Source organism: Giraffa tippelskirchi, chromosome 5 (assembly GCF_054371585.1).
Source record: "Giraffa tippelskirchi isolate mGirTip1 chromosome 5, T2T-mGirTip1v1.2.pri, whole genome shotgun sequence".
Classification (NCBI taxonomy): domain Eukaryota; kingdom Metazoa; phylum Chordata; class Mammalia; order Artiodactyla; family Giraffidae; genus Giraffa; species Giraffa tippelskirchi.
Window position 1 is genome coordinate 370,520 of NC_137279.1, and position 16,084 is coordinate 386,603.

At 63.1% G+C, this 16,084-nt stretch overlaps 1 protein-coding gene across 5 annotated transcripts in view; it reads left to right on the forward strand.

Annotated features, from left to right (window-relative positions):
• The window catches only part of NAV1 (neuron navigator 1), a 188,637-nt gene that overhangs the window by 35,373 nt on the left and 137,180 nt on the right, over positions 1–16,084 (forward strand). For all 5 annotated transcript variants that reach the window (XM_081487256.1, XM_081487254.1, XM_081487255.1 and 2 more), the window contains exon 2: positions 14,763–15,505. In XM_081487256.1, coding sequence (XP_081343382.1) covers positions 14,793–15,505 — 713 coding nt within the window. In that variant the 5' untranslated portion in view covers positions 14,763–14,792. The remainder of the gene's footprint in view (positions 1–14,762; positions 15,506–16,084) is intronic.

Consider the following 16,084-nt stretch of genomic DNA (forward strand, 5'->3'; position numbering starts at 1 on the left):
GATGTCACGCATAGAATGGGGCTAATAATATTTCGTACCTTGTACAGTTGCTGTGATGTTAAGTGAGTTACCGTATGGAAAGCCCTTAACACAAGGAAGGAAGCATTTGTTCTTGTTACCGGAGTGTGCAGGTCCCACAGCTCAGCCCCGCAGTGCCGGCCTCTGGCCAGGAGACCCACAGCCCGACCTGGGTGCCCTCATTCCCCTCTGGCCCCGCAGGACGCCAGCCTCCTGGGTTTGGGCCTTCCTCCCCGCTCTGCTGTCAGCCCCGCCCGCCCCAGGCACACCTCACCTACCGTCAGCGGTCTCGGTGACGGAGCTACAGCGGCACAGCCCTGGGCCAGAAAGTGAGGGGGAGGCACGGGCCCTGCCCCGAGAAAGCCTGTGGTCCAATGTGGGGCCACAGGGACAAGCTCACACCACCAGGCCTGGAGTGGGTCTGCAGACCTCCTGGCTCAGCCCCTTGGCTGCTGATGAAATCGATGAAACAGTGGGTAAGGGCCTCCCTGGAGCCCACAGCAGGTGCCCTGACCACCGGGCTCTGCAGACCACGTCTTGTTCGCGTGTCCCTTTAGTGGCACTGAGGTGTCAACAGTGAGTGAGTGGGCGTCAGGAAGTGGATGACGGGAGGCCTTCCTGGAGGAGGCAGTGTTGGGCTCGTGCTCTGAGGGCTGAGACGGGAAGAGTAGCAGGATGAGGCAGGTGGTTGTGTCCCAAGGATGTGAGGTGGGTTTGAGCCAGGCCTTGTGGCCCAGACGGCCAGACGGCGGCTCACTGCGGACGAGGCAGCAGCCCCGGGGCGCGTCCTGCTCCTGGCCCGTGACTCCTGGAGGCGGCCTTTCTCCGCTCAGGGCCACGCCCCTCAGTCACCCCCTCCTTCTGATCACCAGGGTTCTCGGTGCACAGACACCTCAACGGATGCCTCTCCAAACCCAAACCGTCCCTCAGAAAGTGGAATTTTGGGTCTCTGGGGCTGAGTAGGGGCTGCGGCCAAAGTAGGGGGGCGGGCTCACTGAGCCTGGGCATGGGGTCTCCTCCCCCGTCAGACTGGGGCTCCCACGGGCGCACAGGCTCCCCCGCTCCAGCCCTGCCCCTCCTGCCTCTGCTCCCGCCCAGCGGGGCTGGTGGAAGCGCACGGGATGGACGTGAGTTATGAGCAGGTGTTCAGCCTCACTCTTGGCCCCTGGTAGGGGAACCACCCCCAGAGCAGGTGGGCGAAGAGACCCAAGTGCAGAAGCATCGGAGAAGCCGCAGCTGAGAGCCCAGGAGCCTGGTCCGCCTTCGAGACAGGACCACACCCCCGGCCCAGCGGTGGCTCAAAAGGCCCTTCCCAGCGGCCCAGGCCCAGCGCTATGAGGAGGCGTGTGTCGCGGGGCTCCTCCTCTGTGCCTCAGGGGCCCTGTTTGCAAGGTTGGGGCTCTCAGGGTGACCAGGAGAAGGGGGAGGAGGCGGCTGCTGGAACGGAGGGATGTGAGCACGCTTAGGCTGCACGGGGTCTGGCACGCAGTGGGAGGGGCCCCCAGAGATGGCTGTGGAGAGATCTGTGGTCAGACTAACGGAGGACAGCCCACCATGCAGCCCGCCGGCCCTCGGAGGATGGCTGGGGCCCTGGGTTCCCACAGGGGGAGGGGACGCAAAAGGCAGGTGGGAGGCTGGGAATCGGATCGTGTCTGTGACGCTCCGGTGCCGGGGAGAGATGGGAGGATGGGCGGCGGTGGGGGAGGCGGCCACGCAGGGCCCCCCCCACCCAGCAGGACCGGTGCCTGCCTGGGCTGTGGGCCAGGAGCTGTCCAGCTCGGAGCCTGCTGAAAGCAGCGGGGCCTGACCCGCAGGAGGCCTCAGGGTAGACAGGCTCTCCCCAGGGCCCCCTGCCCCATCCCTGCCCCCAGGGTTGAGGCCAGCATATGGGGTCAGGCCTGGGATGGCAGGTCTCTGCTTCTTCTCCAGGCAACAGCTCGGGTCGGGGAGGGAGCGGTGTGTGTCCAGTCTGAGCGCGGCCAAGGGCAAGGTCTCCCTCCCCCACAGGGAGGCGCCGGGAGAGGGAGGCCCCCACGCCCCCAGTCTCACCGTGAAACCTGGCCGGGAGTGGCCCTGGACCCGCCACACAGTTGGGGACCCGGGTTGCCTCTGCTGTGAAGGGCAGGTGACTGTGTCTGCCTCCCGGGCTGTGTGAAGCTGTGCTGGGAGCCGGGGGTGGGAGCCTTGCTGTTCCTCCTCCGAATGGTGAGCCTAGTCCAGCGTCCGCACCACCCCCAACGCTGGGCTGGTGGTGAAGGTCTTTTCCCATCATTCCCAGGCTGCGGGTGGGATTGAAGGCCTTCCCTGGGGAAGGGGCCTGTGATGAGAGGAAGGGCGAGGAAGGGGTGGTGAGGGGGCCGTGCAGACCCCCGCAGCCCGCCTGCTGCCCAGACCCCGGGGTCAGCCCACCGCCCCCATCCTTAGCCTGAAGGCAGCTGCTCTGACCTGGAGCTCCCAGGTGAGTCCCCATGCAGATCACAGCCTCTCACACAACCACCAACGTGCCCCGGGGCCTCCGGTTGCGCCCAAGGGGACGATACTGGAGACCCCTCCCCGCAGCCTGGGAAGCTGTGCCCGCGTCCCACCTGCTCTCGGCGCCATGGGGACACTTCCCGGCCTCTGTCCTCCGCAGCTGCCTCTCATTTCCTCCCTCCCATGGCCCCCTCTGCTTGGAGAGGGGCGGCGTCCCCCTCTGACCTGGCTTCCTGGGCCCAGGAGACCCCCAGCGCCTGGGCTGGACAGGGAGCGGGCCAGCCCGCCGGGCACCTGACGCTGTGTGCACCGGGTGCCACAGCGCAGAGCGGAATGGGGCCGCCTTCTGCAGGAGGGCGGCTCTGGAGCCGAGTCCAGGAGCATCGAGAGCCCCCTGTGGGACACTGCCGGGAGACCCGGGGGCTCCTGGACGGTTCGACGCCCGAGCCGTACAGGAGGGTGTGGAGAGGCCAGCTGGAGGAAGACGGACGCCGTGTGGCAGGGACAGGCCGGAGGCGAGGCCGAGAGGCGGGGGGAGTGAGTCGGGCTCTTGTGGCCCCCAGGGGCTTGGTTTAATTGCACGGGAGGGTTGTAGTCAGACCAGGTTCAGCCTGGTCCTCTGACGTCAGCGAGGACACGGTGAGTGGCCAGCAGAGGGGCGGGGGATCAGGGCTCCATCCTTCTGATAAACAAGTGCCCTGAACTGGGGCCCTGGCACCAGGGTGCGGGGCCAAGAAAAGCCCGCAGGAACCACGGATCTGACTGGACATCCTTGGCCTGGAATCGGGGGGCTGACTGCAGCTCTGTGACCCAGGACCCAAACCTCAGGTTCGCCAATTGTCGGGGTGGCAGAAGCAAAGGCATTGGGTGAGAGCAGGCACTGCCAACGGTGTGTGGTGGCCGGCGGAGACCGTCAGGAGGCCGGTTCCGTACGCTGCCCCAGCTCGGCGACGCGGAGGCAGGAGGTGCGGGTCTCTCTGGGGCTCATCCTGGGGCCAGTGGAGCCCCCAGAGGTGGTCGTGCCTGTGGGCTCCCTGGGGCTGGTGGCCGTTGCCACGTGGGGTGTCAGAAGCGGGTGGGCTCTGCCTGAGAAGGGCGTCTGCACCCACTCTTGGGGTCGGGGCTTCGGTGGCCCCCTCGACCGCGAGGAGAGCACGGGGATCTCCGCGCCGGCCGGCAGCCTCCCGCCTGCCTGCGGGCCTCCAGGAGTGGACTCCCCTGGGGGGGCTTCCGGGAAGATGAGGTCACAGCACTCTTGGGACCCACGTGCAGGGTCCCCTGGACCGTCACCTTGTCTTCACATCCAGCCCAGTCCCTCTGGCCGGAAGGGGGCTCCTTTCCCGAGGATGTGTATCCAGAGTCCATGCACCAGCCTCCCTCGACCTGTGCGTTGGGACAAGGCCCTCATCCACCCGCCGCTCACGGGCCGGCTCCCTCCTTGTAGCCCCTCTTAGGCCACAGAGCACAAAGTGAACTGCTGGGGCTTCTCTCCCCGAACCCGCGTCTGTCGGAACACAGCGCCCTCCCCTAAGCGGGGGCCTCGGGCAGGCTCCCTGGCCCGGCTCTGACCCCTACTCAGGGCCACTCGTGTAACTGCTCAGAAAGAGAGCGGGCTGAGGGCCGGGGGCCGGGGTGTGTGTCGTAAACAAGGAGAGAGATTTAGTGGGTTTTCAGCACCACAGTCATCTCCAGGGAGAGCTTGAGAGGGAAAAAGTAACACTGTCTCTGGGAACAGTTCTGCCCGGACGCAGGCCCCGTCTGCTCCCTCTTGGCGCTGTTGTGCTCAGAGGCAGGCTGAGTCCTGCTGTCAGGCCAGCCCTGGGCTCCGGACCCAGGGGGCGGCTCCAGCCAGGCTGTGTGCCCTGGGGGCGAAGCGTCTGGTCTGGAGCGGGGCCACTCATCTGTGACTGTGGTCACCTCATCCCATAGCTCTTGGGGACTGAGAGGCCACAGTCACCTCTAAAAGCCTTAGCAGCGCTGAATGACCTCTGATTCCCAAGAGGAAAGCTCCAGGAGAGAGACCGTTCCTTGCTCCTGTTTATTACTAGTAGTGGATTTTAGTTGCTTGGCAGTGTTGTGTTCGTTCCTGCTGTACAAACCCCCTCTTTGTCAGCACGGAGCGCTGAGGAGAGCGCCCTGTGCGGCACAGCAGGCCTCGGTGGTCACCTTTTACGCTTCTATGCGTGCATGCTCAGTCGTGTCCGACTTTCTGTGACCCTGCGGACTGTAGCCCACCAGGCTCCTCTGTGCATGGAATTCTCCAAGCAAGAATGCTGGAGCGGGTTGCCATTTCCTTCCCCAGGGGATCGTCCCGACCCAGGGATCGAACCCACATCTCCTGCATCTCCTGCATTGGCAGGCGGATTCTTTACCACTGAGCCACTGGGAAGCCTGTCTATTTTACGCATAGTGTCAATAATGTGTATATATGTATGTCGATCCCCGTCTCCCAGTCCATCCATCCCACCCCCTCCTTCCCCACTTGGTGTCTCTATGTTTGTCCTCTATGTCTGTGTCCCTATTTATGCTTTGCATATAGGTTCATCTGTACCTTTTTCTAGATACCACATACATGCATTAATCTATGATATTTGTTTTTCTCTTTCTGACTTACTTCACGCTATATGATGGTCTATGCGTCCATCCGCGTCTCTGCAAATGGCACCATTCCATTCTTTTTTTATGGCTGAGTAGTATTCCATTTTATGAGCCATGTCTCCTTTATCCGTCCCTCTATCGGTGGACCCCCAGGCTGCTTCCCTGACTTGGCTGCTGTAGATACTGCTGCACGTCCCTTGCTCTTACTGCGGCCCATGACGTGCCCAGAATCATCTGTGCCTGTCGCCTGCGAGTGACAACAGCCCAGATGCCTTCTCCCGGCCCTAGGAGCACGGCGCTGGTGGGTTTACCCCCGGGAGCATGGCGCAGACAGATTGGAGTTTGCAGAAGGAAATTTAAATTTTAAAAGCTAAGGGAAGCTAAGTGCAGTAGGGTGCCTGGAACACGGAAAAAGGCCTGGCTGAAAAGACTGGTGAGCTCTGAGTACAGTCTGTAGTTCACTGAGCAGTAACATCCGATGTCAGGTTCCTCCCTCTCACAAAGGTACCTGGTTATACGAGACTTCAGCACGAGGGCAGCTGGACCGGGGGCACAGAGACTTTGTCCTATCTCTGCAACTTCTCTGTAAATCTGAAACTACTTCAAAATATGGACTTTGTTTTATAAACGGTGGAGGGAGGGACAAAAAATGGACAAAGATGAGTCAGAAAATTCAAGAATAGTGAGGCTTAACACGCTTCGGAGTCGACCCCTCCTTCCTGGCGGGGGAGCAGAGAGCCCGCCCGGGGAGGGGCCTCTGGAGCCGGTTTGTCCTGAGCTGACCGCCCTCCAGCCCCCGTGGTCCTGACCTCAGGTCTGGCTCTGCAGCATCATTTACCCCACCTCCCGGGAGGTCCACCCCACCAGGGCCTCCGCAGAAGTGCGTCCCCAAGCCTGCTTCTCCCTCTTGCTGAGCTCTCAGGCCTCCAGGGGCCCCGCCCAGCTCCCTGTCCTAGGACTGACTGAAGCCCCGGTGGTCACCGACCCCACCCAGCCCCAGGGAGTGACACTGGGAAACGCATCGTTGATACCAAATCCCACGTGGAGAGCCAAGGCTTCAGACAGGTCAACTTGAAGCTGGAGTGGGAGCGACCCACACCCCTTCCCACCCACTCACAGCAGCTGCAGTGGGACCCCCACCCTTTGGACGACAGAGCCCCGCCCGGCTGGGGTACCCAGTGCCCCCACCCCATCTGGGGCGCTCACCTGCCCTCCCCTCCCCACCAGAGGGAAGGGCCTCAGAGGGCCACTCCCTGAATCTCTTCTTGCCCCAGTGACCCCTCTTCTCCGTGGTTCCTCTCAGTGCAGGCGAAAAATGACGGGACACTGTCAGACCCTAAGCCGCTCTGTGTCCTCCACACTGCAGTTAATCCTTTTCTGAATCACCTTTTGTTACCGTGAAATTGCTTAGAAGCCTCAGGCGTGGGCCCGTGGCCAGGTCTCCCGAGCCGTTCTCCCCTCAGTAGGCGCTGCCCCCAGGCCCGGCCCCCACTCAGGGCAAGCCTCGCCCAGGCCCAGCAGAGGTGGAGCCCTCAGAGCTGGCCCTGATGCCGGCCGTGGCTAGAGGTCAGCCTGGAAACCACAGAGGGCTTTGGAGTGCTGGGGCGGGCGAGCTGCAGACGGAGAGGCGCTGAATGAAGCAGCGTCTGCCTGAGTCACCGTCTGCCCGCCTCTGGCCGGCTGGACGCGGAGCTGCTGAGCTGGTCTGTCCTCGGCCATCACGTTGCTCTCTGAGGACGGGAGGGACCAGGAGGAGCAGATGGCAGCAGGGGGGTCAGGCTGGACACCTGAAATCTCTAGAACTTTTATGGGCCCAAAGGAGTCGTTCGCCAAGGCTCCACCGGCCCAGGTGACCTGCCCCCCTGAGTGCCTCCTCTTCTGCGCCTTGGGGTCACCGCAGACCGTCCTGAGAGTCCTGTCCGAGAGGGAGTCCTGGCCTGGCCGGCCACCTCATGGTACGCGTGCAGGGGCAGTGGGGTCCGTGCTCCCCAGGCCGCCACGGTCACCCTGTGGCCGGCAGAAGACACTGGTCACCGCTCGGGAACTCGCCGCTTGCTTTGTCTGCTGGGTGCCCGCGCTCGCCCGCTCTCACCGCTCTGGAGCCACGTGTGACCTGGGTGGTAGGGAGGGCGCCCAGCACCCCTGAGCCGTCTTTCCTGAAGGACGACAGAAACTCTGCGGCCATGGTCTCCACCCCCAAGGGCAGACCTGGGCGTGGAGTCAGGAGTGCTGTCCTGGCTTTTAGGGCATCTGGGGCACCCACTGGGTGCTCAGGACGGGCACAGAGTCTCATGAACCCGCTGGGATCTGTTCCTCCTGATGGCACCCCGAGGAACAGACTATTTCAGGCCTGGACAGCTGGCCCCTAGAGAGGACAGGGCTCAGAGAGTAGGCAGAGTCTAGATGGGAGTGAGCTGGGCTGTCTCCTCTCCGTGTCACGCGCTTTCAGTTCTGGTCATGATGCTAGTGATTAAGATAACGAGAGGCTGGTCATAAAAGGCCCCTGCAGTAGCCACGTGAGAGACCACTGCCCAAGCTCCCACTCCCTTGATGAGCTGGTCAGCGCTCACCAAGCCAGCCCTGGAGGTCAGGCCACTGTTCCTGTTTCACAGATGAGGAAGCTGAAGCTCCGAGGCTTCAGTCTTTTGATGGCGTCACACGCAGAGGAATGGGTGGGGTTGAGCTTCACATCCAAGTTTTCGACCGTAGCCCTGGCCTTTGCGCTGCACCACAGGGCCTTCCTGCAGCATTTCCTCGCTCTGATAGTTAGGACCTTCTCTTTGTTGAAATCCCCATCTATCCTGCCGCAGTGTAAATACAGCTATGAAAACACATCAGTGTGTGTGTGTTTTGTCTTGCTCTTGCTGAGGGCATCAGAGCAAGCGCGCAGGGCGGCCCAGCCCCGGGATGCTCCGTGTTCCCTCTTCCTCGTCACCTGCTCCTCCGTCTGCTCCTCTCCCCGTGCCTGGTGCTCCCCCAGGGGGTTTCTCAACTCCCCCACCTTCCCTCAGCATCCTTGCTGCTCCTTCAGACCTCAGCAGCCAATCCTGTACCTCCAGCATCTCGTTGCCAAGTAACAAGCTTCCTACATTGTGTTAGAATCTCCATGACAACAAGTATTGCCAAAAGAAAGAGAACAAGAAGTTACGTGGTGGTTGGAAGAGGTGGTGAGACCTTGTGTTCTGGGACATCCACGCAGTGGTCACTTGCTTGCTCTCAGGGTCCCCAGAGAGGTCACAAATAGCCTGGACCAGAACCTAGGAGACGACAAGTCACGAGGCCCATGTCTGCGTGTGTGGCTGGAGAGTCTCCTCGGGGACATTCCCTCAAGGTCCCAGGAGGAGAGTCACGGGCACTCGTTTAGATGGGGGTGGGTGCCGTGAGCACCTTTCTGTGGGCGTCGCAGAAGGCAGCGGACGATAGAGGATTTTTCAATTGCTGTTCGAGGGAGGGAGGGAGGGGTGTGGGAGGACTTGGGGAGGAAGCCAGGGAGAGGAGGGAGGAGGGGAGGGGGCGAGGCCGTGAGGAGCCTGGGTCCCCGGACTGGAGCTTGCCCTGGCTTTTCCACCTGCCCGTCCAGTCCAGGGGCCTGACAGGTGGTTACCATGGGGCTCGGCTCAAAAACCTCCTGGATGAGAAGTCGAGGGGCAGTCTCAGAAAGGGGGGCCTGAAAAGAAAGTGGGGGCCTGGGCCGGCCAGGGCGCCGAGGAGCAGCGGACGGACCCTGGGGAGAGCAGGCCTGCTCCGCCCCCGCCCCCAGTGGACCAGACGGGCCCAGTCGCTGGTGCTCCCCAAGGGAGGAAGGCCCCTCCCAGTCTCAGACCCAAACCCCCGAGGCCCAGCCGTGCACTTTCTTCCCTGTGTTCCGGGGCAGACAGAGCAGACTGCCTGCAGGGGTCTGACCCCCACGTTTTTGCCTCCGGCTCTGCTCCCCTGCTCAGCCTGACTACTTGACCGTGGCTGAAGCTCCGGGCCCCCCACAGAGGCTGCACCAGAAGCTGGGGGAGGGGTGCCGAGAGTCAGACTGGGGAGATAGGCTGGGTGTGGCTTTCAGAACTGCTTCTGCAGTGTGTAACTGAGTCCTCCTAGATCCCCCCTTGGACCTGGGGACCCCTTTCCAGAAGTGCGGGCAGACGACGTCGTCCGAGGCCCCAGCAGAGCTGGCCTGGGTGTTGATCACAGTCTTACACAAAATGGTAGGACACCGGAACCCTCCAAATGCTGAGCGACAGTGGGGCGAGTAGCCAGTTTTGTCTAGTGCAGTCACAGAAGTTTATCAGCAATTCACAACGTTTCTGAAAACGTCTGAAGGTTTTTAAATGAAAAGTAAAAATGCTTACTACATAGTAAGTGAAAAGATGTAAAATGTACATATAGTATCATCACAATTTAACGATGGTAAAGCGTCTGCCTACAACGCTGGAGACCTGGGTTCGATCCCTGGGTCTGGAAGATCCTCTGGAGAAGGAAATGGCAACCCACCCCAGTGTTCTTGCCTGGAGAATCCCAGGGACGGCGGGGCCTGGTGGGCTACAGTCCATGGGGTCGCACAGAGTCGGACATGACTGAGCGACTTCACATTCACATATGGGTATGAGCGTGAATTGTAAGAAGCCTGGAAGAAATCAAGACATAAAAAGGCTAACGTCAGCTAGTAGGGCATATAGAGACAGGGAAGCCTGGCGTGCTGCCGTCCACGGGGTCGCAAAGAGTCGGATAGGACTGAGCGACTGAACAACAACAAAAGGCCCATAGGGGACAGACTTTTTCTTCTTTGTATGTTTGTAGGTTTTTCCCAGTTTTTCTAATCAGCACGTTACTTTCTTTATAAGAACTAGCCTTTTAAAGCTCTCCCCCGGGTGACCCCGTGGAGTGGTTCTCACTCGGCTTTAGACTGAATGGTCATGTCCCCAAGTTCATGTCGGAAGCCTAGCCTCCGGGTGATGGTGGGAAGAGCTGGGGTCCTTGATACGTGCTTAGGTCATGAATGGGGTTAGTGTCCCCAGAAGGAGACCCCCGAGAGCCCCCCTCACCCCACCCTCCACACAAGGACATGGTGAGAAGACGCCGTCCGTGAACTAGAAAGCAGGGCCCCACCAGACGCCGAATCTGCTGGCTGCTTGACCTTGAACTTCCACCCTCCGGAACCGTGAGGAATAAAGTTCTGTTGTTTATAAGGCCCACTCCCCCACCCCCCGTCGGTGACAGTCTGTGACAGTCTGTGAAAGCAGCCAGAACGTGCTAAGACACACGTTCCCTCAGTTCATTTCTATAGCAGCTCAGTGATGTCAGTCTCCCCCGCCATTTTTCAGATGAAACAACCAAAGTTTGGAGAGTTTAAGTGAGTTTCCCAAAGCCACACAGTTTATAAATAGCGGAACCAGACCCTGAACAACACTCCAAAAAAGTTATTAGAAGTTCAAGCTGTCGCATGGGGTGAGTGGTGATCGGAGTGGCTGTGGGTTTCTGATCTGAGAGGGCGAAAGCGCACCCGTCTGCTCTCCGTCTGCGGCCCCCGGCTCACCTAGGAGCCTCTGCTCTGCCGGTTGGGCAGCCCCGGTCCAGCTCCTGAGCTAGCCGTCGTGGGGGGACCCTGCCCGGAGCCCCTGTGCCAGGAGGAGTGGACAGTGACGGGGGCCCTGGGCCTGGGCAGGGTGGTAGCGGCTGCTCCAGGGTCTGCCCCCAAGTAATGAGAGAGGAAGAGGGGGTCCCCCAACCAACCAACACGGGTCTCCTGCAAGCTCGCTGGCCAGCCTGCTGGGCCTGGTGGACCCTGGGCCCCGGGTCGCCGAGCTCTGGGAACCTCACGGCTCTTGGGCCGTCCTTTGAGACCGGGTGGGGGTCCGCAGGGGAGGGGAACCTCTCGCGCAGCCTGGCACCCACGCCTCGGGCGACAGCCAGGCCAGCCCCTCCTCCGTGCGGATGTGCTGCTGCTGGGAGGGGGTGGTCCCGACGTGGGGGCGTCGTGCCGCAGGAGCGACCGGAGCGTGGTCAGCGTGGCCCAGAGGGGGCCTGGGAGGCGCTCTGCACAGGGTGGCCGGTGCCCCCCGCCCCCGCTGCTCTGAAGGACAGCGGCACAGAGCCTGACTCCCCACCCCCGGACGTCGCCCCGCCTCCCAGATGGCGCCGCTGAGGCCCGTGCGTGAACAGCAGTGGAGTCCGGGCACAGGGCTGGTCCTGGACCGCCACCAACACCCCACACCTGCCCTTGCCCTCTCCTCGAGGTCTCTGCTTGGGTAACCTGCCCGAGGCCACATGCCTTGGCAGGAGGCCTGACCGCACGTCACGGAGGTCTCCCTGGTGGGTTTGCGTCCCGCCCCTCCAAAGGCCTCCGTGTGTCTGACGTTCAGACCAGGGACCAGCCCACACTGCGGGGAGTCCCCCAGACCCCTCCTGCCCCAGCCCAGTGGCCCTGGACCTCAGGGCCTGGAAGAAGTAAGCGGGCGTGTTGGGTGATGTCGCCTGCATCCGCCTGGCTGGACAGGCAGCCCTGGGCCTGGGGCTGAGAGCAGAGTGGGAGGGGGAGGGTGGCGGGGATGAGCCGCTGGGACCGTGCTGGGACTGCTCGCGGCTGGGGCGGCGCGGGGCTACGGGGCTCCAGTTCCCGGGGGCCTTGGGCGCGCCTCCCCCAGGCTCCTCTCCGTCTGCTGCGTGGCCCATCTAGAAGCCAGGCCTCTGGGGACTGACTCACCCGGAGGGCCTAACACGGGAGTGGTGGGGAGGGATGGGGTGAGGCACGGCTGTCATGGGCACCTCCCAGGGCCTGGCACCTGCAGCCTTGTGACTCAGGCTCCAGGTGCCCATCTGTGTAATGGGGGGGGGCTGCCGCTGCTGGGAGCCTCCCTGAGGGGTCTCGGTGCAGGGCTGCGGGTTCTGAGCGGGGTGTCCATGGGACCCCCGCTGGCTCAGCGCCTCCGCCCCCCGGATTCGTGGGGCAGTTTTAAGTCATGGATTTCCACTGGCACGAAGTCATTTCTTTTGGCCGAATGGTTGAAAAGGAGCCAAGGGTCCAGGCACTAGAGCTGTCTGTGGGGGTTGGGTCAGTGGGACGTGCCACCCCCCCCCACGCACCCGCAGCTGTGGCTCCGGGCTCCCGTGCTCGGGGGGTCCCTCTCTCAGAGGCCAGAGAGACAGCCCCCCAGTGGGGACCACACGTCCTCTGAACTCTGAGCAGGGAGGGTGGGCCTTGGAGCCTGGGGGAGCTCCTGGCCAGAGAGACAGAGGGGGCGCGGCCAACCTGTGTCCGCATGTCTGGATCCGAGCTAGCCCAGGGCCAAGTCAGCGGGGAGCTCTCTCTGGGGGCGGCAATGCCCTCTCTGGGAGGTGGGGGCGGCGATGCCCTCCCTCTCTGGGGGGTGGGGGCGGCGATGCCCTCTCTGGAAGGCGGTGTTGTCCTCTCTGGGGGGTGGCAATGCCCTCTCTGGGAGGCGGGGGCGGCGAGGTGGTGTCGGCACCAACGGGACCACTCGCTGTGACTGCCCTGACGCTGACCTGGTTCCCGTGACCCAGGAAGACCGGAGCCAGCCCTGTTCTTCCTCTGTGAGGACTTGCTGCCACCAGGCCAGAAAGAAGACCAGGCTGCAGCTCTCAGGCTAAAGGAATTCCCACGGGCCTGGCAGCACCCAGCTCTGGGGGTGGAGATGTGGACCGGCTGCGGGGTTCCGCTGCTCAGGGCCAGGTGGCCCGGCTCTGAGCCAGGAGCCAGCTGGGTGGGTGTGGGGCCCCAGGCGGCCCCACTGAGTCCCAGCCTCCTCTGGCTCCCAGGGTCCGCCCGTGCCTGGAAGTGATGGCACTGTGGCGGCTTGCCCTTCCTGCCCTCCCCACGCTGAGCTGGACATGGCCTTCCCCGCCGGGGCCAGACTCAGGCGAATGCCCCGTCTGGTTTGCTGGAGCCCGAAGCCGGGTCTGGAGGCCAGGGGGGGTGAGGGTGGCCTGAGATCCTGTACTTCTCAGTAAGTGCGTGTGTAAGTGTGGGCTCTTCCTCCCCAGTCCCCACCGTCACCCAGGCGGGACCTGCCACGTGGCCAGGTTAACACCTCTTCCCATCGAGGTTTCGACAACCTGATGATGGAGTGAAGGCAGCAACTGCATCTGCTCATTCACAGGAGGTGCTCCAAGTGCGGGAGGGGCGGCTGCTCCCCGGGCAGCTGCAGCTCCCCAAGGGGAAGGGGGGGTGCTGCGTGGCTGTGCCCCCCGGGGCTGCGGGAGAAGCACGCAGGGCCACGTGGCGTGCGCCTGCTATGCGGGACTGAATCTGCGGGTGCTCGAATCTGAGCTGTGGCTGCTCAGCGGTCCAGAGCCCCGCTCGGGGGTGGTCAGCCCGTTGCCTCTGCTGGTCGGCGTGTGGCTCAGCCGCTCAGGCCACATCTGTGATCATCCCCAGGACACATTCTGCATCTGGGGCCATTCCCACGGCCGTGTGCCAGGGCCCTGCACTCACACCACGACTGGAAATCACAATTTTCCAAGAGAGTAAACTTGATAGCAACCCATGTTAACTGATTGAATTTGCATCCCTTCAATTCTCATGAAGCCCTTTGTTTTTGCTGTGTTCTGGCTAACTGTATCACTTTATGAATTTCTTGTCCAACCCTTTGGCCGCTGCCTCTGGCAGTGTTGGCTCTTGATCCACTTGGTAGAGCCCCCTGTAGTGAAGGTGTGGACTCCTGGCCCCTCACCCGTGTGGCGAGTGTGTTTGCAGGTTACTGGTGGCCTGAACCTGTGGGAAGGGCTTTCCTGTCCCCCAGGGACTTTAATTCTATGCACTCCAATCTCGCAGCATCTTCCTTCAGGATTCCTGCCTTCGGTGCGATGCTGTAAAGGCTTTTCCCACAACAGAGTTAAGGGAGAAGCCAAGCCTGTGTTCTGCTGATTGTGGTGTGATTCATTCTCTTCACCAAGCCTTTCCTCTGGAGTTGACTGTGTGTCTTTGTAGCCGACTTCAAATTTCCTTTGAAATAAAAGTGATTAGTTGATCAATTAATTGATTCATTAGCATGCTGGGGAGGATACGGGGGAAAGGGGGTGACTCACGGATCGGGGTCCAGGAGAGAAGGACAGGGGCTGGCGGCAGGGGTGCCTAGAGGGCTCCACCTTTATCTCAGGGTGGGCCCGTCGTCTCTGAGGCCAGAGGGGGAACGGTTGCCCGGGGCAGGAGGTGGCTAGGGAAGGGGCTAGAGAGGAAGGCTGTGGGCTGGGTGCCCACACCTCCAGGGGCACGTGGATAGCCACAGCAGGAAGAAGCCGGGAGAGGGGGCAGTGATGCCAGGCGGGTTCGAGCCGGGCGGCGGGAGCCTGGCCAGGATGGATGCGGACAGGCTGGTGGGATCTGGAGTTTACACCCCACGGCTGTGTCTGGGGGAAGGTGGGCGTCCGGCAAAGAGGCCACAGCAGGAGCCAGCTGGGGGCAGGGAGTTGGTTCCGCGGGGCAGAACTTTCTGGACTCGGTGCGAGAAGAGACTGAGGGCGGGGGGCTGCCCCCATCTGTGGCCAGGCCACTGGGACGAGGTTCATCCGCCCGTTCGCACAGCGCGCCTCAGTGTGCGGGTGCTCTCTCCTGTGTGTCTGCAAGAGGTAGAGGGCCCTCCCTGAGCTGGGTGGGCAGCCAGGACGCGACCGAGGGGCGCCAGTGCCCCCAAGGCAGGGCCTCACCGTCTCCCGTCCTCTCTCCGCAGCTCAGTGGCCCTGCCGCAGGCCTGCCGGCCATGGATGGGACAGCCAGCCTGAGCTCCGCGGGCCGCCCCCAGCACGCCTCTGCCATCCCCGTGCCCCGCGCTGCCTCGCAGAGCAGGACCCAGACCCCGGTGGCGTCGCCCCAGCTGCGGCCGCGCCAGGCCGCCCTGGCCCCAAGCCCCCAGCAGGCGGTCTCCCCAAGACTGGGCAAGGCCGGTGGCCCTTCCAGGGGCTCATCCCCTAAGGCCCCCCGAGGGAGAGGCTCCCTCAAGGCCGCAGGGACGCCTAGGGAACCATCTGAGGGGGCGGGAGGTCCCGCGGGCTCCCCCTGGAGCAGCCCCCGCGCGGCCCCCAAGGCGGCCCTGACCAGCCGGGCTGGGTCGAGACGAGCTGGGGAGACACGGGGCGCCCCAGGGCAGCAGAAGGCCCAGGAGGGGACTGCGACCCGCCAGACCCGCGGCAGGAGCCCCTCCCGGACCAGCTCTCATGGAGACACTCAGATACCGGGGACTCCCGAAGCTCGAAAGCCCTCCAGCCACCCAGGGAAAGATCAGAGAGGCGTTCCCGGCACAAGTTCCGGGGCGCCCAGGCCTCTGGAGCCTGAAGCGCGGGTGGCTTCGGGGCCTCCCTCCCCGGCCTGCAGCCCCACGCGGAGCCCACGCTGGGCCCCAGGGGCCGTCAGCTTCAGCTCGGCCCACCCGCACGGCCAGCCCGTCACGGCCACCGTGGCCCCCTTCCGGTACAGGTAAGCTGCAGGGGGACAGCGGGGGGACGGAGCCGGACTCGGGGGCCCACAGAGGGGAGGGGCTGGTGGAGAGAACAGAAGGTGGGGAGCAGCGCGGGGGCGGGGGTGGGACCCTAAGGGGGCGCCCAGACCCAACTCTGGGCACGCCGCGAGACCCAGGCCTGGAGGGGGTGCCCCAGCACGCTCACTTCTTCGAGGACCTGTGTCAGGGTGTCGCGCGGCTGAGGCAGCCAGCTCCAGTCTCACCCGGCTCAGCTGGGCCAGCCGCCGCGGAGAGAGGCCCTCCCGCCATGGTCGTGAAGTCCCCGCGGACCCCCGGGAGCCCCCACGCTGCCCATGTGCATCCCCGGGGGGACCCGTTTCTGACGTGGTTGGCACCGTCAGCGGGGGCTGGGCCGCCCTTCACCCCAGCAGAGCCAACAAGCCAGGCTGCAAGTGGGGCTCAGAGACGTGCTTCCGTCATCTGTCCTCCCTTAACAAAAATATATACCTCTTGCCTGAAACGGCCATCTTTAAATAAGCAGCATTCTGATTACCAAGTGTGGCACAGTTTCGAGCTGCTTGAATGCAAATGAAGTG